This window comes from Heterodontus francisci, chromosome 4 (genome assembly GCF_036365525.1).
Source record: "Heterodontus francisci isolate sHetFra1 chromosome 4, sHetFra1.hap1, whole genome shotgun sequence".
Classification (NCBI taxonomy): Eukaryota; Metazoa; Chordata; class Chondrichthyes; order Heterodontiformes; family Heterodontidae; genus Heterodontus; species Heterodontus francisci.
The window spans coordinates 191,729,758-191,752,759 of record NC_090374.1 but is presented as its reverse complement, the minus strand read 5'-3'; the positions used below and the strand labels follow the sequence as shown (position 1 = coordinate 191,752,759).

Below are 23,002 nucleotides of genomic sequence, written 5' to 3'. Positions count from 1 at the left end.
ACTAATTGCCAGGATATGTGACTTTACTGCGGTTTTTCAGCTGTCATTTCAAGAGGATTATAAAACAACACTTTTAACATAAGAGAAAGATAAATTGAATAATTCACAATCATGTCACTGAACTTACTGATGTGTGGTTGATTTTTGTATGTTTGAATGTTTTCAGAAATATTTTTTTTCAGAGTCCTGTTCCTGCATAAAAATCGGGACCTGCCTTTTGCTGCATCTCCAGGTCTTTAGCTGAAGGAGACGAAGCCAAATAGCAGGCGGCTAGAAAGCAGCGGGGTTACTCCAGGATGTCACGCTGGTGGACTACAACTCCCAGACTGTCCCAAATAAATTAAGGCTACTTCTTTCTCTCCTGATTCCATAATGGGGAGGCATGGAGCTTGCAAGCAGGAGGTTATGTGTCACTTTGTGAACCGCCAGTTTCATTGTCAATTGCAAAATGAATACCGGCGATTTAAATACATATCACAGCCTAATTTTATGATTGGCGAAATGAAAATTGTTTCTTGCAGACAAAGCTTTCTGATTGGAAATGAGAGCAAGAAAATAATAATTCTCAAAACACCTGTCGTCATTGTTTGCTATGTTCCAGTGCTACTAAATAGGCAAGCACTTGTTTTGTGATGTTCTGTGATTTAATTTTAATATTCTCCACCTTACTATCCCCCATGTTGTGATATATTTCCTGTTGTCACTTGCTGTATTCCCAGCTTCTTTTGCCTGTTGTGCTCTGCTCACTGCCTTTTTCCCTGTTCTCTTTCCTCCACAATCCTCCCTTCCTTGTCCTCTGCCTGCTGTTCTCCACTCCCTTACACCCCTTCTGTGCTGTTCCCTTGCAACCTCCGACTCACATCTCCAACTGTGCATTGTTTCCCCCGCCCCAGCGACCCCCCCCCCCACCCCCCTTCCTGTGTTGCCTTGGTTCCTTTCTCCTACTGTACTCTGTTCCTTGGTCCTTATCCAGCCATGCCATTCTCTCTGGATCCACCCTATGTCATTGGGCACCATTCAAATGATAAAATGCTAAACATCACAACTGCACTACATATTTAAAATAGCCATGAACAATGGCACAGGAAACTAGCTATTATATAGTTTTTGTAATTTTCCCTGACAAAGTTTCCTCAGAGAGTTAAAAATGTGTGCTTCACATTGGGCCAGGCACCATGATTGCAGGCAAGTTAAATTTTTGGAACTTTCCCCTATCGGCAGGTGTCTGAAAGCACTCTGGAGTGTTTGTGGTGGTATTTTGTGCATTTGCCAGGACTTATGCTGTATACTCTTGATGGGGGCTGGAGGGGTGGGGGTGCTGAGTAGTAAGTGACCTGTTCATATAAAAGCTGCAACAGGTATGGGGGTAGCAGTGCCAGTGCCTCAGGACCTGCAGCACGACAGGGAGATGGATCAGAGGCTGTGGAGAGGGCAATCTCCGCTCCATATCCTCTGTCAAGTTGGAGCCAGACTCCTCCATGCTCCTTGCTTGTGGCAGGAGACTGCCTGACAAGCTAGCCAATGCATCCAGCATCTCGGTGTGCATGCCCAGTCAGTGCTCTCCTGTATGCTGCCTTATCAAGGTCCTCATCTGAATCCCCTGGAGCAGTACTCACCTGCTACCTTACCCTCCTGTGAGCTGGGAAACAAACCATTCCTTCACCCCAGCAAAGGTGCAGCCCACCATTCACATGATTCACCCTGTGCTGATCTCAACTCTATACTAGCCTCCACGTGCAGTGCCGGTATCTGAGTTGGTGGCTGCAAGTGTCAGATCAAGTGACGGGGCTTCTTCATCAGTGCTGTGCTGCTGCTCTCTTTCCTCCTCCTGGGGCTCCTGTGGCTGGGCAGGCAGCAGTTCTTGGGTGCCTGAAAGCTGGAACTCAGAAGGTGAGGGTTGTTGTGAGGGAAGTTGGTGGGGTGGGGTAGGAAACAAGAGGTCCATGATCACACCATCAGCAGCTTGCTCATGAAGCCAGATAGCAGGATGAGGGGGTCTGGGAGCTGAGAAGGGGCATAAGGCAGGAAGATGCCGTCATCCTCAATGTTCTCAGCAATGTTGGATGCTCCCAGCCCTGTTGCAACATTGACACGGGGTCAATCACCATCAATGGTCTGGAGTGTGGATCTGCCTGCCCCTAGATGTTTGAGCCAATCCCAAACTCCCATTGCTAGCCATATCATCTTATAGCCACCGTTAGCCCAAAGAGGTTAATTCTCTCCAAGGAGACTAGTTGTCATCACAAAACTGATAGGTATGAGTCTGAGCTCTTCCTAGTTGGACAGAGGTACCAGATTGTCCTCACAAGTTGCATAGTAAACAGCACCTGACTCAATATAAGATATGTGAGCGCTGGACACTGTTGTCCCAGCTGCAAAAAGGAATACACGATACATTTCTTTAAATGGCTGTTCCACTATCTGGAGGTTTAGCGTTTCATAGAAGCAGTTTACTTTTCTCCTGGGACCCAGGTCCTGGATATCTGAGAGCATGTTCTCATACCCAGCCCCAAGTAATGTCTTCCAACTTCTATTGTCCCAAAACTCAGAGTTTCCTCATCAAATATACAAGCAGTATCTGCTTTCAGTGTGATGTAAAGACTGACACAGGGAAGCCAACTTAACGTTCTAGGCCTCCATGTCCAGTGCAATGTTTTAGCCTTGTTCATCACTTGACCAAGATCAGGGTTTTAGTAAAGAGGTGTTTCTGCCATGAGGCTGACTCTCTCTCCAGGGTACCCTGACACGTCTGTCCAACCCTTGCTCGCACCCTACAACCATTTCCCTTTTCTGCCATAAACCCACCTCACAACATAGTGTTCGAGCTCTTATTTGGCTGAATGCTTAAGAATTCTGAGCTGGAGTTCTGAGACGCTACAGACTCTTTCGGTATTCTCAGTTGTGGGGTAAGTAAGTGAGATATGCAGCAGTTGACCATCGAATGTGTCCACCTTTCTTTCCATCCCAACCTACTGCACTGGAACTGAAATACATCTCCTCATTTGAAGAGCTGATATGTTCCCACCAGATGGCAGCGTTAGTTACAAACTCCTGCCGCTCTTCGCGTGACTGAATAAAATAACATTTTCACATTCCGCTCCGTGCATCTTGTTAACGTGGATTTTTTTTTTGCAGAGCACGGGGCAAGCATGCATGTGAACCCCTGGTATTGCATCGATGGCAGAAAGCCGAACGACACCCGAGAGCAAAAGAACTGTTTTCCAAAAGAAAGCAAATTATTATAAGCTGATGTTTGGGAGGCTTGTCCACACGTCATGGATATGTAGTCACTTGATTGGATGTCGGTATATAAAAGCCGGGTCGCTCCCTTCGCGGTTTAGTTCATCATCCCGAAGTGAATTTTGAATCAAAGTGAGCGCAGGCGGATTGCTGAAACTGGTGCTGAGAATGCAGAGCTGTGTGAAATCCTGGGGCTTGCTGCTGAACTCTCTTGCTTTGCAATCCACCTGCCAGAAACTTGGCGGAAGCCGGCTTTACGCAGGCAGCCTGCTGATTTCCAGCAGGAACTCTCAGAGAAAACAAAACGGATTGAGCGGCAGCGTGCGAGCCCTGGGCACAACCACTACAAGCCATGCGAGGTTAATAGACAAGAGCTTCCCAAGGCACGATGACTTCTCAGAGAGACATATCGGACCCGGAGACAAAGAAAAGAGAGAAATGCTGGATACTCTGGGACTGGCGGTAACAGCACACGCTTTTATCTTTTGTGTCTTCATTTTACTCAGTTGGTGCCCAGTGTTGGACATAGTTTGAAGTGGGCGAAGGCTCCCGACGATGAAGTAGTCAATCGAACGCATTTTTGCAACTTTCACTCATTTACCATTATATTGGAGGCATTTCAAATATTACATTTTTCAATGTACACCCCCCCCCCCCCTTACCCGTTATATGAAGCACGTGTGACAATACTGGACTGCAACTGGTTTGTTATATTATAAAAATCACACCTTTCCCACACGCAACATCTCCAAATCGGCATATTATTCCCCCCCTCCTTTTACAGTTAATTTGTATGGATCTGGAGTGGGGGTTTTTTGGAGGGAGGGGGGGAGCTCTTTACATTTAACAATCTGTCCCTTGAATGTTTTATTTTTATATTTGCTTACTATTTTTTTTTTTACATGCTCTGGCAGTGTATTGACGAACTTATAGACAACACTGTTCCTGTGAGCATCCGCCTCACCAGACCCCTGAGAATGGACGATCCCGTCTGTGAGTAAAATGTCTTTTAAAAAAAAATTTTTTTTTTATTTTCCCCTCTTTTTTGTTTGTACTGAATGGAAGGTTAAACAGCGAGTTTTAGAATGTTCTCTCGCCCGGAGATTGCTCTTTTGATCATAAATTGCAACATCAATGTCAACGCGCAAGTCGGTCCCATAACCTTATTAGGTATAGGTGAAGTCTGGTGCTTTTCCCTCTACAAATCATTTGAGGGGATAGGGGGGAGGGGATGGCGATGATAAGCCGCTTAAGTGCCGTGTAAAGTTCATTTCCTCCAGCTCCAGCGCCCCTGTGTCCAGATCAGCCTGGCTCGCATGAGATTTCATCAACTCAGGGCGGGCATGGAGCCCAGGACATGACGGTGTAAAATACAAGGCTCCCCTCTTGCACACTTGCCAATCTCCCCCAACCTTCCCCACCCCCACCCCCCCCCCCCCCCCGCCCCATCCCTCCCTCCTTCCCCTCAGTCAGATTGTAGCGGACAGTTCCTCCCATCACACAAGTACCACAGTCAGCACTGGACTCACTCTGTGTGTGTGTGTGTCTGTCTCTTTTTGTTCTTGCAGCGAGGGAGCTTGCACAATGTCTGACCATTTAAAACCAGAGTCGTAGATGTGGCTGCAGTCTTATCATGCGTGATCGCTTATTGAAGGGAAAACAAATCTTTAGAAAGTTGTGGAGCCTTGATAATCTAATAGCAGAAAAGAAGCAGCTGATCCCCTAGTCGGGCCAGACTACAATATCCCCCTTCTTATTCAGCAGGAACTTTGAGTTTTCTTATGAACTGCCTCCGTACTGATTTTAAATGCCTTTTTTGATGTATTCGTTCACCGTAACTCCTAAGCAAGTAGGAATGTTTCAACGAGTAATTCAGAAATTACACTCCCTCCTCCCCCCTCCCCCCCCCCCCCGATAAGTATTGAAGAGAAAGGAAAGTTTTTTCAATCTGAATTTTTTCAGAATTGTACAGGATAGTCGAGGGGTGACATAACAGACCCATTAGTTGTCAGAAGCAACTTACTGCAGATGTTGGAAATTTGAAATAAAAACAAATATGCCTATCAGTTACTCAGCATCTGTGGAGAGAGAGAAGCAGAATTAATGTTTCAGGATAATGATCTTTAGTCAGAACTGGAAACAAGTTAGAGATGTAACTGGTATGAAGCAAGTATAGAGGGCAGGGAAAGGGGAAGGAAATGTCTGTGATAGGGTGGAAGGCAGGAGAGATTAAATGTCAGAAGGGATGATAGTGCAAGGCAAAAAGAGAGGTAATGGGACAAGTTAAGAAACTAAAGATGGGTTTAGAGGAGGTGTAAACATAGGAGCGGGAGTAGGCCATTAGCCCATCGAGCCTGCCCCGCCATTCAATACAATGATGACTGATCATTCACTTCAAGTCCTTTTTTCCCCCACACTATCCCCATATCCCCTTATGTCATTGGTGTTTAGAAATCTGTCAATATCTGCTTTAAACATACTCAATGACTGAGTTTCCACAGTCCTCTGGGGTAGAGAATTCCAAAGATTCACAACCCTCTGAGTAAAGAAATTTCTCCTCATCTCAGTCCGAAGTGGCTTCCCCCTTATTTTGAAATTGTGTCCCCTGGTTCTAGACTCCTCAACCAGGGAAATATTTTCCTGCATCTACCCTGTCTATCCCTTGAAGTATTTTGTAGGTTTCAATGAGATCACCTCTCATTCTTCACAACGCTAGAGAATACAGGCCCAGTTTCCCCAATCTCTCTTCAAAGAACAGTCCCGCCATCCCAGGAACAAGTCTGGTGAACCTTCGTTGCACTCCCTCTATGGCAAGTATATCCTTCCTAAGGGGCCTAAAGTCAGAGGCGCTGACTTTCAGGTGAGATGTTAAGGTCTGATCTGCCCTCTCAGGTGGATGTAAAAGATTCCCTGGCACTATTTCGTATCCTGGCTGATATTTATCCTTCACCGACAATCACTGGAAACAGATCATCGGGTTATGATCACACTGCTGTTTATGGGAGCTTGCTGTGTGTAAATTGGCTCCTGTGTTTCTGACATAACAATAACTACATTTCAAAAAGTACTTAATTGGCTGCAAGAGTGCTTTGGGACACCCTGAGGTAGTGACAATCTCCCAGTCACAAGTATTCTGCAACATGATTGTCCTGAAGGGTCGGAATGAAATTTTGCAGAGTTCTTTTTCTCCTATATTGGCCTTCGGCTCTTTCTCTGGTTTTTGTCTCTCTCAGAAGGTTGGGGTGTGATGGTGACGATTAGTAGAAGTTCTCTGACGGTATAAGATCTGCATGATTGACCAGTTGATCTTTACCTGGCATTTTTCATCTGTTTTTAACTGCTGATTGAAAAAGTGATATTTAATTAGTTGCATTGCTTATTCTGCATTCCAGTGTGCATAATGCCTTGAAATACAATTCTACTCTCTTTAGCTGATGAGGGACTTCTGTTATGTGGATAGATTGGAAATTTGAAGGGGATTTGGACAGACTAAGTGAGCGGCAAGAACGTGGCAGATGGAATATAATGTGGAAAAATGTGAGGTTATCCATTTTGGTAGGAGGAACAGATGTGCAGAGATTAGAAAGTGTAGATGTACAAAGGGACCTGGGTGTCCTTGTCAATAAGTCACTGAAAGCTAACATACAGGTGCATCAAGCATTTAGGAAGGCTAATGGTATGTTGGCCTTTATTGCATGCGGATTTGAGTACAGGAGTAGTGAAGTCTTGCTTCAATTGTATAGAACCTTGGTTAGACTGCACCTGGAGTACTGTGTGCAGTTTTAGTCCCCTTACCTTAGGAAGGATATTATTGCCATAGAGGGAGTGCAACGAAGATTCACCAGACTTGTTACTGGGATGTCGGGATGGTCCTATGAAGAGAGATTGGGGAAACCGGGCCTGTATTCTCTACAGTTTTGAAGAATGAGACGTGATCTCATTGAAACCTACAAAATACTTAAAGGGATAGACAGGGTAGATGCAAGAAAATATTTCCCTGGTTGGGGAGTCTAGAACCGGGGGGCACAATTTCAAAATAAGGGGGAAGCCACTTCGTACAGATGAGGAAAAATGTCTTTACTCAGAGGGTTGTGAATCTTTGGAATTCTCTACCCCAGAGGGCTGTGGAAGCTCAGTCATTGAGTATGTTTAAAGCAGAGATTGGTATTTAGAAATCTCTCAATGACATAAGGGGATATGGGGATAGTGTGGGGGGAAAAAGGCATTGAAGTGGATGATCAGCCATGATCACATTGAATGGCGGGGCAGGCCTGATGGGCTGAATGGCCTACTACTGCTCCTATGTTCCTTAGCCAGGGTTGTTGTCCTTGAACGAAGGTTGAGAGGGGATTTGATAGGTGTTCAAAATCATGAGGGGTCTGGACAGAGTAGCTAGAGAGAAACCGGTGGAAGGGTTGAGAACTAGAGGATACAGATTTGACGTAAAAAAATAATTTAAACAGCTAGTGGTTGGGATCTGGAATGCACTGCCCGAGGATATGGTGGAGGCAGATTTCATCATGGTTTTCAAAAGAGAATTGAATAATTACTTTGAGAAAAAAGTTGTAGGGCTTTAGGGAAAGGGTGGGAGGGGTGGTGGTGGGACTAGCTGAGTTTCCCTTGCTGGCACAGGCTCAATGGGCCGAATGGCCTCCTTCTGTGCTGCAACCGTTTTATGATACCAAACCGCACACAGTACTCCAGGTGCGGTCTAACCAAGGTTCTATACAATTGAAGTAAGACTTCACTACTCCTGTACTCAAATCCGCTTGCGATAAAGGCTAACATACCATTAGCCTTCCTAATTGCTTGCTGGACCTGCATGTTAGCTTTCAGTGACTTATTGACAAGGACACCCAGGTCCCTTTGTAGATCTACACTTTCTAATCTCTTACCATTTAAGAAATACTCTGCACATCTGTTCCTCCTACTAAAGTGGAGAACCTCACATTTTTCCACATTATATTCTATCTGCCGTGTTCTTGCCCACTCACTATGTCTGTTCAAATCCTCTTGAAGCTGCTTTGCATCTTTCTCACAACACACATTCCCACCTAGTTTTGTATTATCTGTGAACTTGGAAATGTTACATTTGGTCCCCACATCCAAATCATTGATATATTGTGAACAGCTGGGACCTCAAGTACTGATCCCTGTGGTACCCCACTAATCACAGCCTGCCAATGCGAGAATGACCCGTTTATTCCTACTCTGTTTTCTGCCTGTTAACCAATCCTTAGTCCATGCCACTATATTACCTCCAATCCCATGTGCTTTAATTTTGCTAACCAACCTCGAGGAGACTTTATCAAAAGCCTTCTGAAAATCCAAATATACTACGTCCATCAACTCCTCTTTATCAATTCTGTTAGTAACATTCTCAAAGAAACTCCAACAGGTTTGTCAAACACTCTGGAATGTAGAATATCAGATCCTGGGGACTTAGCAACCTTCAGCCACATTAATTTATCCAATACAACCTTCTTACTAATAATAATTTTCTTTAATTCCTCATTCTTCCTAGTCCCTTTGATCTCTAATTCTGGGAGTTTTCTTCTATCTTCCTCAGTGAAGACAGACACAAAGTAATCATTTAGCTTCTCTGCTGTTTCTATATTCCCCATTATAAATTCACCTGGCTCTGCCTGTAATGGACCCATGAGTCAAAAGTTTCCTTTTTATGTACCTATAGAAGCTTTTATAGTCCATTTTAATGTTTTTTGATAGTTTACCTTCATATTCTATTCTCCCTTTTATTATCAGTTTCTTTGTTCTCCTTGGCTGTATTCTAAAATCCTCCCAATCCTCAGGTTTACAAATATTTCTGGCAACTTTATAGGCCTTTTAATCTCATATAATCCTTAACTTCATTTGTTAGCCACGGTTGACTGACTTTTCTTTTTGGGTTTTTGTGCCTCGATGGAATGTATAGTTTCTGTAAACTATGTAATATTTCTTTAAAGACTATCCATTGCCTATGTACTGTTCATACCTTTTAATGTATTTTCCCAATCCACCTCAGCCAATTTGCCCCTCATACCTTCATAATTTCCTTTGTTCAAATTTAACACCCTGGCTTCAGATTGAACTACCTCACTTTCAAACATCATGTGAAATTCTATCACTCATCCCTAAATGTTCTTTGACAACAAGATTATTAATTAGCCTTTTCTCATTTCATCATAATAGATCTAAACTAGCCTGTTCTCTAGTTGGTTCCTCAACATACTGCTCTAGAAAACCATCCCTGACACACTCCAGAAACTCATCCTCCACAGTGATAATGCTCATTAGGTTTACCCAGTCTAAATGCAGATTGAAGTCGCCCACGATTACTGTTTTACCCATGCTACATGCTTCTCTAATCTCCTGATTAATACCATCCCCCACACTAGCACTACTGTTTGGTGGCCTATAAACAACTTCTACCAATGTTTACTGCCCCTTGCTGTTTCTTAGCTCCACCCAAACAGATTCCACATTTTGTTCTTCTGATCTGAGATCCTCCCTTACTAATGTACTGATCCCATCCCTTATCAGTGCAACACCACCTCCTTTTCCTTTTTTTCCTGTCCTTCCTAAATGTTGAATATCCTTGAATATTCAGTTTCCAGTCTTGGTCACCCTGTAACCACGTTTCTGTAATGGCAGCTAGATCATACCCATTTACCTGTGTATGTGCCTTTAAATCATCTACCTTGTTGCGAATGCTGCATGCATTCAGAGGGTTCCCTTAACCTTGTCCTTTTGACATTATTCTACATTCTAAGCCCAGTTGATGTTCGCCTTTGTTTCGCCTGCCTTCTAATTCTGCTTGCTACTTTTCTACTTCCGGTTACTAGCTTTACTTCCTTCCAATTTGAGCTACCCCTCAGGTTCCCATCCCCCTGAAAAGCTAGTTTAAACCCTCCCCAACAGCACTAGCAAATCTCCCTGTGAGGAAAGGTGTAGCCCGTCCATCTTGTACAGGTCCAACCTGCCCCAGAACCAGTCCCAAGGCATCAGAAATCTGATGCCCTCCCTCCTACACCAATTCTCCAGTCACATTCATTTGACAATCCTCCTAATTCCTATGATCAGTAGCACATGGCACTGGGAATAATCCTGAGATTACTGCTGTTGAGGTCCTGCTTTTTAATTTCCTTTGTAACTCCTTAAAATCTGCTTTCAGGACCTCATCCCTCTTCCTACCTATTACATTGGTACCATTGTGGACCACGAACTCTGTCTGTTCACCACCACCCGCGCCACCACCACCCCTCCATCTCCCCCCCCCCCCCCCCCCCCCCGAATGATGCCCTGCAGCTGCTCTGTGACATCGTTGACCCCTGGCACCTGGGAGGCAACACCCATCCTGGATTCACATTTACTGCCACAGAAATACCTGTCTGATTCCCTGACTGTCGAATCCCCTATTGCTATTGCTCTTCCACTCTTATTCCTACCCTCCTGTGCAGCAGGAAAGTACCACAGACTTTCCTCTGGCTGCACTCCCCTGAGGAACCATTGCCCTCACCAGTATCCAAAATGGAAAACCGATTAGCAAGCAAGATAGACTCGGGCCTCCTGCATTACCTGCCTGTTTGTTAGACAGCCTGGTGGTCACTCATTCCCTGTCTACCTGCATGCTCCTAACCTGTGGTGTGACCACCTCCCTAAAAATGCTATCCACATAGTCCTCTGCCTTGCGGATGCACAATAGTGACTCCAGCTGCCGCTTGAATTCTGAAACCCTGAGTTGAAGCTTCTGCAGCCGGTGACACTTCCAGAGCTGTGTTCGTCTAGGACACATGGTGCGTCCATGTCTTCCCCCATACCGAAGGATGTACATTCCACTTGGCTGAGCTGACCTGCCATAACGTAACTGTAAAAACTATTAATTACAATTAGAATAAGTAGAATAACGTACCAGTTCCTCACTAATCAGCTTCTTCCCCTGTACCGAAGTAACAGCCAGCTACTGGAGGCTACTGCTCCGCTTGCCTCCCGGTCCCGACCATGTTGATCAGGGTGTTGTCCAAGTTGAACAGCAGCGTGTGGATCCCGGTTCTGGTTCCCGCAGTGGCCATCGCACCAGTAAATGGGAATAACAGAATCATCACCAAAAGCCACTGTCCAGAAAAAGAAGGCAGAGGTTATGAGCTGAAGTTGTTGAACTCATTGAGTCTGGAAGACTGTCAGGTGCCCAGTTGAAAGAAGAGATGTTCCTTGTGCTTGCATTGAGTTTCATTGGCTGAGGACTGAGAGTTCAGAGTGGCAGTTGCGTAGAGAATTAAAAAGACAGGTGACCAGAAGCTCGGTCCACACTTGTGGACTGAACAGAGGTGCTTGCAAAGCTGTCAGTCAATCTGCATTGGTCTCCCCAATGTAAAGCAGTGAATACAGCACACTAAATTCAAAGAAGTTCAAGCAAATTCCTATTTAACCTGGAAGGAGTGTTTAGGGTCCTGGACAGTAGGAAAGGTAGTGCAAGTGTTGCATCTGCTGCACCTGCACATGAAGAGGAGGGGTGTTGGGGATAATTAAGGACTAAGTCAGGGCGCCATGTAGAATAGACTGAGGGCCCCTTGTTCCTTCCTTGAACGAAGTCCCAACCATCCCTATCCACCACTACCCTCCTCTGCCTAGCTGAACTTGCTGTCACATTGAACAACCTCTTCTTTAACCTAACTCACTTCCTCCAAATAAAAGGTGTTACTTTGAGAACCAGTATGGGTCCCACCTGTGCCTGCCTTTTTGTGGGATATGTGGACCATTCTTTCATCCAGTCCTAACCGGGGCGCCTCCCTTGCCTCTTTTATTCGGTACTTTCATGGCTGTATTGTTACGACCTGGTCAGAAAGGGGTCTAGGGTTCCCTCTAAGCCTTCACCTGGTCTTGCCGTGACAGGGATAAATTTTAAACACTTTAAACCATTTGTGACGACTCAGATACTGAAGCAGTCCATGTAGAAATGCAGCAAGACCTGGACAATATCCAGGCTTGGGCTGATAAGTGGCAAGTAACATTCATGCCACATAAGTGCCAGGCAATGACCATCTCCAACAAGAGAGAATCTGACCATCTCTCCTTGACATTCAATGGCATTACCATCGCTGAATCCCCCACATCCTAGGGGTTACCATTGACCACAAACTGAACTGGAGTAGCCATATAAATACCGTGGCTCCAAGAGCAGGTCAGAGGCTAGCAATCCAGCGGCAAGTAACTCGCCTCTTGACTTCCCAAAGCCTGTCCACCATCTACAAGGCACAAAGTCAGGAGTGTGATGGAATACTCTCCACTTGCCTGGATGGGTGCAGCTCCAACAACACAAGAAGCTCGATACCATTCAGGACAAAGCAGCGCACTTGATTGGCACCCCATCCACAAACATTCACTCCCTCCACCACTGACGCACAGTGGAAGAAGTGTGTACCATCTACAAGATGCACTGCAGTAATGGACCAAGGCTCCTTCGACAGCACTATCCAAACCCACAACCTCTTCCACCTAGAAGGACAAGGGCAGCAAATGCATGGGAATATCATCACCTGCAAGTTCCCCTCCAAGTCACACACCATCCTGACTTGGAACTATATCACCGTTCCTTTACTGTTGCTCGGTCAAAATCCTGGAACTCCCTTCCTAACAGCACAGTGGGTGTCACTAGCTCACATGACTGCAGCGGTTCAAGAAGGTGACTCTCCACCACCTTCTCAAGGGCAATTAGGGATGGGCAATAAATGCTGGCCTGGCCAGCAACGCCCACATCCCATGAATGAATTCAAAAAACACTTTTTTAGCTCCGCCTTTAGTGAATCCTTGTTCACTAACTTCCAATATAAGGCAAAGGAACTAGCCAAACAAGTTTTCTTAAGCTTAAAGAAAAAAAGGTTGAACTTCATTAAACTTAAACTCTAATTTGGTTAACGCCTATGGATATGCGATGCGCCTACGCTAGCATGCATACTCAATACACATAGAGACAGAAAGGAGCAGAAGAAATAAAATGGAAAAGTTTGAGGCAATATTTGAAGATGGTTTTGCTTATTGTTCTTCGAGTTTGCTGTAAAATCCTTTGATTGTAGGTAGGTCTTCCTTTTAGTTGGGGCCCAGCATTCTTCTTAAATCTTGTTCGATGTAGGAGACTTTTCTTTCTTGAAGTTCATGTGTCCTCTGTGAGTCCAGAGGCTTGTGAGAAAGAGATGGGAGCAGACAGGAGAGGTCTTCTCACTCTAGGAACAAACAGTCTTTCTCAGTTCAAACTCTTTGTCCAATTCATTAAAACCCATGTTGCCAAGCAGGTTAGTCATTTGCCTAGCTGGTCTGATCATGTCTGTTTGTGGATTCTCTTGTCTTAGCCGATCCTGGAATGTCTATTCTTACACACAATACCTGGTGCTTAAAGTCCATTGTGGGTTAAATTGGAGCAGGGAATAGCCCTTTGTCCCTCCAAGCACTGTCTGTTAGTATGTTCAGGCAAACTCCACCTGCCAAGACTGAGGCACACATTATTTTGCCACATGAACATTTAAAATATAAAAAATTGCAATCTCTGACTGTCTTGTATTATGCAAATCTCCTTCCAATGTGCGGGGGGGGGGGGGGGGGGGGGAGAAAAAGGAGCCAGTCCCTGTTTCTCCAATACACAGAGGTGATCAAACCAGTTCTAGTCACATGTCTAGCTGGCTGGAGCTTTTGGATTTGAACTTCCAACAAAGGATGCTGAAGAGATTGTTCCATATAAGGAGCTAGTTCCATGACTAACCTGCTGAGCACCCTGGGAGTTTCTTTAATTTTAAACTCCCAACAAAGCGATCAAGAAAAAGCCATGTGCTCATGGAGTAATGACCTCTCCTGGAACTGAAGCAAGAATTACAGCCTGTCTGCATGCATGCTCATCTCTCCCGGAACTGAAACCATTGAAGACACGTAAACTCAGAGCAAAGGTTTCCTATGTGAACAAGGTTTCAGACTAATACTGGGCTCCAATGAAATGCAAGACCATATCTTCAATCAAGCAGTACAGCAAGCTTGAGAAACAGTAACAAGATATTGCCTCAAACTGTTCTACTTATCTTTTCTTCTCTTTTCTGGCCCTATTTTTACATGTTTATATCGCATGTGCATGCTAACGTGGGCACGTTGTATATTTGTAGGCGTGAACCTTATTAGAGTTTAAGGTTTAATACATTTTCTCTTTCTGCTTTAAACCAAAAGAAAGCCGGTTTGTGCTCATTTTTGTCTTATAATTGGAAAGTGTAAACAAGGATTCACAAAAAGAGGAGCTCAAAACAGTGTGTTTAAAATTTAACCCTGTTCCAATAAGACCAGGTAAAGACAGCAAAAGACCCCTAGACATTGCTCACCTGGTCGTAACAGTATGGAAATGTTTTTCCAGCCATGGCTGATCTGTTTAACAAGTCATTTCCTTGCTCCAGCAACAGTTTAAAATCAATGTTCATATGACAAAATTAATATGCCTCATTCTTGGCAGGTCGGGGGGTCTGCATGACAGTATGTATTGATGCAGTTTCCTGCTCTCATCTGGAATTGGAAAATTTATCAACACTGCTTCCAATTTCTCTCCCATTCACTTGGTCCATTTCTGACTCTTCCCTTCCTTGATTTCAGTCTCAGTTCCTGGGGATAGGCTATCATGCAATATCTACTGTAAGCCCACAACTACCTGGATTAAATTTGCTCCCACCCCACTTCCTATAAGGACTCTATTCCATTCTCCCAGTTTCTCCATCTCATAAGTTCTGACGATGCCACTTTCCATACCAGTGCTTCCAAAAGGTCTTCCATTTTCCTTAGCCGACGATTCTCCTCCATCATGGTTGACAGGGTCCGCGACTGTATCTTTTACCATTTCCAGCTCTTCTGCTCTCTCCCATTCCCCTCCCTCTCCGAAACATAATAGAGTTCCCATTATCCTCACCTTCCACTCCACTAGCCTTCACATTCAATAGATCATCCTCTGTCATTTCCACCACCTCCAGCATGATGCCACCACCAAACACATCTTTCCCTTCTCTTTCTGCATTCCGAAGGGAACGGTCCCTCTGCGACACCTTGGTCCCCTCCTCAATCACCCCCAACATCCCCTTCCCTTCCCAAGACACCTTTCCATCCAAATGCAGGAGATGCAGTACCTGCCCTTTTAACTCCTCCCATCGTGCCATCCAAGGCCCCAAACACTCCTTTCTGGTAAAACAGTGATATATTTGTCCCTCTTTCAATTAAGTATGCTGTATTTGCTGCTAATGATGCTCTTTTACATTCTGGAGACCGAACACACAGAGTGGGTGACTGTTTTGCGGAACCGTTCCATTCCATCCACGAGCTTTACCCTGAGTTTCCCAGTCGCCTGTCACTTTAATTCTCATTTTTTTCCCCCTCTCTGTCCTTGGCCTCCTGCACTGTTCCAATGAAGCTCAAAGTAAGAGCACCTAATCTTTTTGATTTTAGGCATGTTACAGCCTTCTGGACTCAACAGAGTTCAACAATTTCAGGCCGTAACCTCTACCCCCATTTTTGTCGGACAGCAGCTGTTAATGATTCTGTTTTTCCCATTTACACCTCCCTCTAGACCATCATTTTTTCTTTACTTTTTGCAGTACCACCCACTTGTCATTCAAGCTATGCTGCCTTCCACCCTATCACAGACCTTCCCCAGGTGGGCCTAGGACACTACCCTGAGGAACTCCTGCAGTCATGTCCTGGGGCTGAGATGATTGGTGTCCAATAACCACAACCATCTTCCTTTGTGTCAGATATGACTCCAGGCAATGGAGAGTTTTCAACCTTAGTCCTTTTGACTCCACACTTGGTCAAATGCTGCTTCGATGTAAAGGGATGTCACTCTCTCTTCATCCTTGGAATTTAGCTCTTTTGTTCATGTTTGGACCAAGGCTGTAGTGAAGTCTGGAACTGAGTGGGACCCAAACTGGGCATTAGCGAGCAGGTTATTGGTGAGTAAGTGCTGCTTGATAGCACTGTTGATGACACCTTACATCACTTTGCTGATTGAGAGTAGACTGATGGGGTGTTAATTGGCCAGTTTGGATTTGTTCTGCTTTTTTGTGGACAGGATATACCTGAGTAATTAACTTTGTTGGGTGGATGTCAGTGTTGCACTGTACTGGAACAGCTTGGCTAGAAATGCATCCAGGTCTGGAGCACAGGACATTAACAGGGATTTTAGCAGCGCCCCTAGCGTTTGCTGTATCCAGTGCGGTCAGCCATTTCTTTATCATATGGGGTGAATTGAATTGGCTGAAATTGGCATCTGTGATGGGAATCTTGGGAGGAGGCTGAGATGGATCACCCACTTGGCACATTTGGCTGTAGTTGGTTGCAAACTCTTCAGTCTTGTCTTTTGCATTCATGTGCTGGGCTTCGCCATCATAGAGCATGGGGATGTTTGTGGAACCTTCTTCTCCCATTAGTTGTTTAATTATCTCCCATCATTCACGACTGGATGTGAGAGGACTGCAGAGTTTAAATCTGATCTGTTGGCTGTGGGATTGCTCAGATCTGTCTGTAGCATGCTGCTTCTGCTGTTTAGCCTGCGTGTAGACTTGTGTTGTAGCTTCACACAGGTTGGCACCTTACTTTTATGTACACCTGCTGCTGCTCTTGTACGCTGCTCATTGAAGTAGGGTTGATCACCGGTTTGATGGTAATGGTAGAATGAGGGATTTGCCACATTGAGGATACAGATGTGGAGTGCGCTAGGATTTAGAATTGGGATTGCTACTGTTTCTAACCTAAATAAATGACTTGTATGGAGAAACTCAAGGGGCCAGATCTTGCTATCAAAATGGTGGTAAGGCTATTGGCGCCCGCTATTTATACGCAAATGATACGGAAACGTCAGGTGATGGGCAGAGGCAGGTTAAACACAAATATCCAAAAGTTTCTGTACAAGTTGTGGTGCTTCGTCGTTAACTTTGAGAAATGACACCTTGCTGTCTTCCTCACCGTTGAAATACTTTGAACAGCATAAAGTTGCTGTATTTACTCAGTAGTTGTGAACTAAACTTGCCAAGAAAATTCAGTCTTGTTATTTGCAAATACCCTTTCAAAGATAAGTCTTATTTACTGCCGTAAACTACTCTTGGCACTGGAAATTAACTGTTGCAAGTAAAGAGTCTCCTTCAGGTATTAACTGTTGGATGTTTTAAAAAAAATTTACTCTTTTCCTCTCTCTTAATCCACTCTTTCCGTCTATTTCTCTTTCTGTACCTGATTTAACATTGAATTCATCCAGTCAAGTTTACACTTTCTTCTGTTATATTTTATTTATTCCACAGTCCTCTCCCTTCAATCAGATTTGGTAAGAAGGTACAGCTGCTTGCCTGTTTGTTCAGGTCTTAGATGCCCTGTTTCTTTCTCTGCTGTTATCAACTCGCACTTCCAACAACTGACCACGGAATAAAAAAAAACTAAACATGTGGGGACATGTCTAACTAGTGGCAGACACCATGAGATACCCTCTCCAGCAAAATCTCAGCCAATATAAATTAGTGAAAATTGCAGCTACCAACCTAGCGGGGCAGTGGAATCCAAGAAGGCAGCACACAAACTTCCAGAATAAGCTAAACAAAATGAGTGGACTGAACAATGGCAAATGGACAAACAGTGCAGACAAATGTAAAGTTTTGCACACAGGAATGAAAAATGGGTAACTCACAGCGTGGGACAAGGGTATACGGTTTCAAACTAGTAAGATGAGTTTACGTCTGTTATTAGGAAGTTCTTTATGCAGACAGTGATCAATAATTAGAATGGATCTTGAAGCATTGTCGTGGAGGCCAAATCGTCGTCATTTAAAGAAACCATTAGAAGCAGCAGTGGGCAAGTATAGACTTGTTCTGGATGGACGAATTAAGATAGACCAGTGGGCTTCCTCATGTAATATATTGTGCTGTTGGTGACTAAACTGAGGGATTCTTAATGTTGCTGCTCCTATTCCTATTTTAACACAGAGGCTGCTATAGCGAAAGGAGATTTGAAACGAGAGTGCTTTTTCATGGGGTTGGGAGGTGGAGTGGTAGCAGGCACATTCTTTTGCCCAAACTAGGGGTATAGAGATGGTATAGCTGCCTATCTGATATTGCCTACCATGTTGACTTTCCTGCAAAATTTATTCATTGTGTTTGTGTACTGTACCTTATTGTTTTATTTATATAGCACTTTATCACATTAAAAGTATTGCCAGTTATATTCCATGTTCTGCATTAGGGAAATATAATTTTCAGGTTACATGAACAGGTGCAGTATAATTAGTTTGAATACATGGATTGCGGTGTGATCTGAATTTTGGCAAGGAGTGCAAGAATTAAATACTGTTGCATTAAAGAGCATGCATTTACATGCACCAATGAAATACCTTTTTTCTTAAGTGTCATTATTCTGCAAATTAAACACGATGGCTAATTCTCACACGGCAAGGCCCCACAAACAGCAATGAAATAGTTATATCCCTTAAATTTTTGAGGAAGTAGTCTTGCAACAAGTGGGCCTCACAACCAGCTGCTGTGTAATGCCAACCTGCGTGAAGTCTTCTTTGAGCAAAGTATTCAGCTCTTTAATTTAAAGATTTTATTGGAATTTGGATATTAAAGCAGGTTGCATTCTCCCTGACAGGAATCTGGTTCATACCTGGCAGTATTTTACAGCTTTTTAAAAAGTATTATTTCAGGGGATGTGGGCATCGCTGGCTAGGCCAGCATTTGTTGCCCAACCCTAATTGCCCTTGAGAAGGTGGTGATGATCTGCCTTCTTGAACCACTGCAATCTATCTACCAACTTGCAGGTGGTATTCCCATGCATCTGCTGCCCTTGTCCTTCTAGGTGATTAGAGGTTGTGTGTTTGGAAGGTGCTGTCTAAGGAGGCTGCAGGGCATCTTTTTAGATGTTACACACTGTTGCCACTGTGTGTCGATGGTGGAGGGATTGAATGTTGAAGGTGGCGGACGGAGTGCCCATCAAGTGAGCTGCTTTGTCCTGGATGGTGTTGAGCTTCTTGAGTGTTGTTGGAGCTGCACCCATCCAGGCAAGTGGAGAGTATTCCATTACACTCCTGACTTGTGCCTTGTAGATGGTGAACAGGCTTTGGTGAGTCAGGAGGTGAGTTACTCGCTGTAGAATTTCCAGCCTCTGACCTGCTGTTGTAGCCACAGTATTTATGTGGCTGGTCCAGTTCAGTTTCTGGTCAATGGTAACCCCCAGGTTGTTGATCGTGAGGGATTCAGCGATGGTGATGTCATTGGGAGATGGTTAGATTCTCTCTTGTTGGAGATGGCCATTGCCTGGCACTTGCATGGCACAAATGTTACTTGCCACTTATCAGCCCAAGTCTGAATGTTGTCCAGGTCTTGCTGCATATGGACACGGACTGCTTCACTATCTGAGGAGTCGTGAATATGCAATGTTCAGCACCAATCATCAGTGAACATCCCTACTTGACCTTTATGATTGAGGGAAGGTCACTGACAAAGCAGCTGAAGATGGTTGGACCGAGGACACTACCCTGAGGAACTCCTGCAGTGATGTCCTGGGGCTTAAATGTTTGGCCTCCAACAACCACAACCATCTTCCTTTGTGCTAGGCATGACTCCAATCAGTGGATAGTTTCCCCCCATTTCCCATTGACTTCAATTTTTCTCAGGCTCCTTGATGTCACGCTTGGTCAAATGCTGCCTTGATGTCAAGAGCAATAACTCTCACCTCACCTTTTGTTCAACTCACTTACATTCATGCAAAATGTACTCACAATGTGAAGTGGTTTGAAAAGGCATGATGCAATATATAAATGCAAATCCTAGCTTACTTTCAAAATATCTTCCTGCTCTTCGTGTTGACTCCACTGAGGATGGGTGCTGGGCAACCTCTGGTGCCTCACCCAAGTGACATTACTGATACGGAATTTGATATGGGACAATGTGAAGTTATCCAGTTTGGAAGGAAAAATAGAAAAGCTGGATTTTTTTTCAATGGTGAGAGACTGGGAAATGTTGGTATTCCGAGGAACCTGGCTGTCCTTGTACAGAAATCACAAAGTTAATGTGCGGGTACAGCAAGCAACTGGGAAAGAGAGACTTGCATTTATATAGCACTCTTCATTACCACCAGATTTCTCAAAGCCCTCTACAGCCAATTAAATATTTATTGAAGTGTAGTCACTGTTGTAATGTAGGAAACATGATAGCCAGTTTGTGCACTGCAAGCTCCCACAAACAGAATGTGATAATGACCAGATCATCTGTTTTTGTGTTGTAGATTGAGGGATAAATATTTGCCAGGATAGCAGGAATAACTCCCCTGCTCTTCTTTGAAATAGTGCCATGGAATCTTTTGTATCTATCAGAGTAGGCCTCAGTTTAACCTGTCATCCAAAAGCCAGCACACCCTCACTCCTGCACTGGAGCAGCAGCCGTGGGACTTGACCCCAGGACCTTATAACTCAGACAAGGATGCTATCCACTGAACCATGGCCGACACACAAGCAATTATGAATTAGGAAAGCAAATGGTATGTTGGCCATTATTATAAAGGGATTGGAGTATAAGAATAAGGAAATCTTACTACAATTATATAGCACCATGGTGAGACCATACCTAGAATACTGTATGCAGTTTTGGTCTCCTTATGTAAAGAAGAGTATACTGGCCTCTAGAGGGGCTGCATTGAAGGTTCAGAGGGCCATTTCTGGGAATGAGAGGATTGTCCTATCAGGAAAGATTGATTCCCTGGAATTTAGAAGAATGAGTGGTGATATAATTCAAACACAATTATTAAGGAGCTTGACAGAGTAAATGTTGGGAGGATGTTTCCCCTGGCTGGGGAGTCTAGAACTAGGGGTCACACACAGCCTTTGAATCAGGAGCCAGCCATTTAGGACTGAGATGAGGAGAAACTTCCTCACGCTTTAGAATTCTGTACCCCTGGGAACTATGGATGTTCAGTTGTTGAGTATATTCAAGAGCAGAGATTGATAGATTTTTGGGTATTAAGGGAATCCAGGATAGTGCAGGAAGGTGGAGTTGAGGTCAATGATCAGCCATGATCTTATTGAATGGCAGAGTAAGCTTGAAGAACTGAATGGCCTACTCTTGCTCTTATTTCTTTGTCTCCCATTTGCAGCCCTTCCAGGAAATCCATGCCTTGGACTCTCTCATCTCTTGTGTAGCTCCCTCCTCCTTTTCTCTCCACCATTAGCAGCCTTGCCTTCAGCTCCCTTTGCCCCATGCTGTGGGACTTCCTCCATTAAATTCCTCTGCCCTATTTTTTTCCGCCACCCTTTTGACCATGCTCTTGAGTCACCCCTCCTAATCTTTCCTCCTTTGGCTGCTTTTCCTTATTCTGAAACACGTGGGATGTTTTTTCTACATTTTAATGTGCTACATAAATAGTTTCCATGACTAAACTTGCATGTTTATTCTGCAGGCTGTTTTATTTGTGCTGACAGTGGCATGTGGCACTTCCCAACAATTAAGTGATTGAGTGTATTATTTTATTACTGATTAAGTACTTGTGGCAATACTAATGACAATTCTTTCAATACAATTTTTATTTCTTGTAACTATAAATTTTTATAGCATCTATATAGTTAATGTAGATACCAAATTAATCTGTTTGTAAATCTGATACTGAAAAATTGCAAAGCTCAAAATAATTTATGAACACCAGCAGAATCCTTAAACCTTAAATGTAGCTGCAAGATCATTATAACCATCCAGAAAATGATTATTTAAAAACTCAACTGTGGCAAATGTGAAGGTGCAATTTAGTTTGTGCAGCAAGCTCCTAGGGACCAAATTGTCATGTTCTGTACTTCACTGTTCCCTATTAAAATTTACGCGCAAGACAGGAATTCAAGTTTCAAAGTGCAATTTGAGATCTGGGGTCGCCCCTGCACACCCAAAACCTCCAATTCGTGATTGCTTTTGATTATCCTTTTTTTTTATAGACAAGCTGAGACTGAAATGTATCAATAATGAGGATTAATAGGAGCATGGATAGTGTGAACTGGCTCATACTAGTTTCCATGAGTAAGTTTTGTAATAGGAAGCTCTGAATTCAGTTGGGGTGTGAGGGAGAGGAAAAGGCATGAGCTGGTGTCAGTCCAAATTACCTGCTTTCTGCGACAGTCACCATTGTAGTCTTGTTCCATATTGTAAGGTGAATTTTATACTCTTGGTTTTCTTTTCGGATTCTCTAGGATATGCCTAGGCCTCCACTGGAGAAAAACGCATTCTTGTTTGTCTTTTTAAAAAAGCACACATTTACATGAATGTCTGGTTGCGACTTGACACCTTTTTTCCCCCCACAGTGTAAACGTGCCTTCGTTGAGGAATAGCAAGTACTTTTCCCTGCTGGATACTCCTCTAGCTGTCATGCATTTCAAAAATGTTCTTCCTTCCGCACCCATTGTGCTGAGCTACCACCCTCCTAATAAATTTTTATACACCAGGCAGAATTTCAGATCCGGGGCTGGGACTCTGGCGTCGGTCACAATTACAGTCCTGACCCCGCATCATGTCGTTGTGTGATGTGCGATAAGATTTTAAATGAGCTGGTCAATTGGTAGCTGGGGGCATGTTGGAGACCCAGTTAGGGATGGAGGAGGTGGAACAGAAGTGAGGTGGGTGAAATTTAAACAGGAACTGGCAGCCTTTATTGTGGTTCCCAGTTTACAGGGAAGATGGCAGAGGGAGAGAATCAGTAGGCCCGCAGAAGGACAGGCACCCATGCCAGGCTGGCACCC

General features: G+C 44.1%; 1 protein-coding gene across 1 annotated transcript in view; it reads left to right on the top strand.

The window, feature by feature from the left end:
* The first annotated feature begins 3,176 nt into the window (after positions 1-3,176).
* gldc (glycine dehydrogenase (decarboxylating)) overlaps positions 3,177-23,002 on the top strand; it is a 213,882-nt gene continuing 194,056 nt past the window's right edge. The window contains exons 1-2 of the mRNA XM_068030712.1: positions 3,177-3,702; positions 4,155-4,233. Coding sequence (XP_067886813.1) covers positions 3,409-3,702; positions 4,155-4,233 — 373 coding nt within the window. The 5' untranslated portion in view covers positions 3,177-3,408. The remainder of the gene's footprint in view (positions 3,703-4,154; positions 4,234-23,002) is intronic.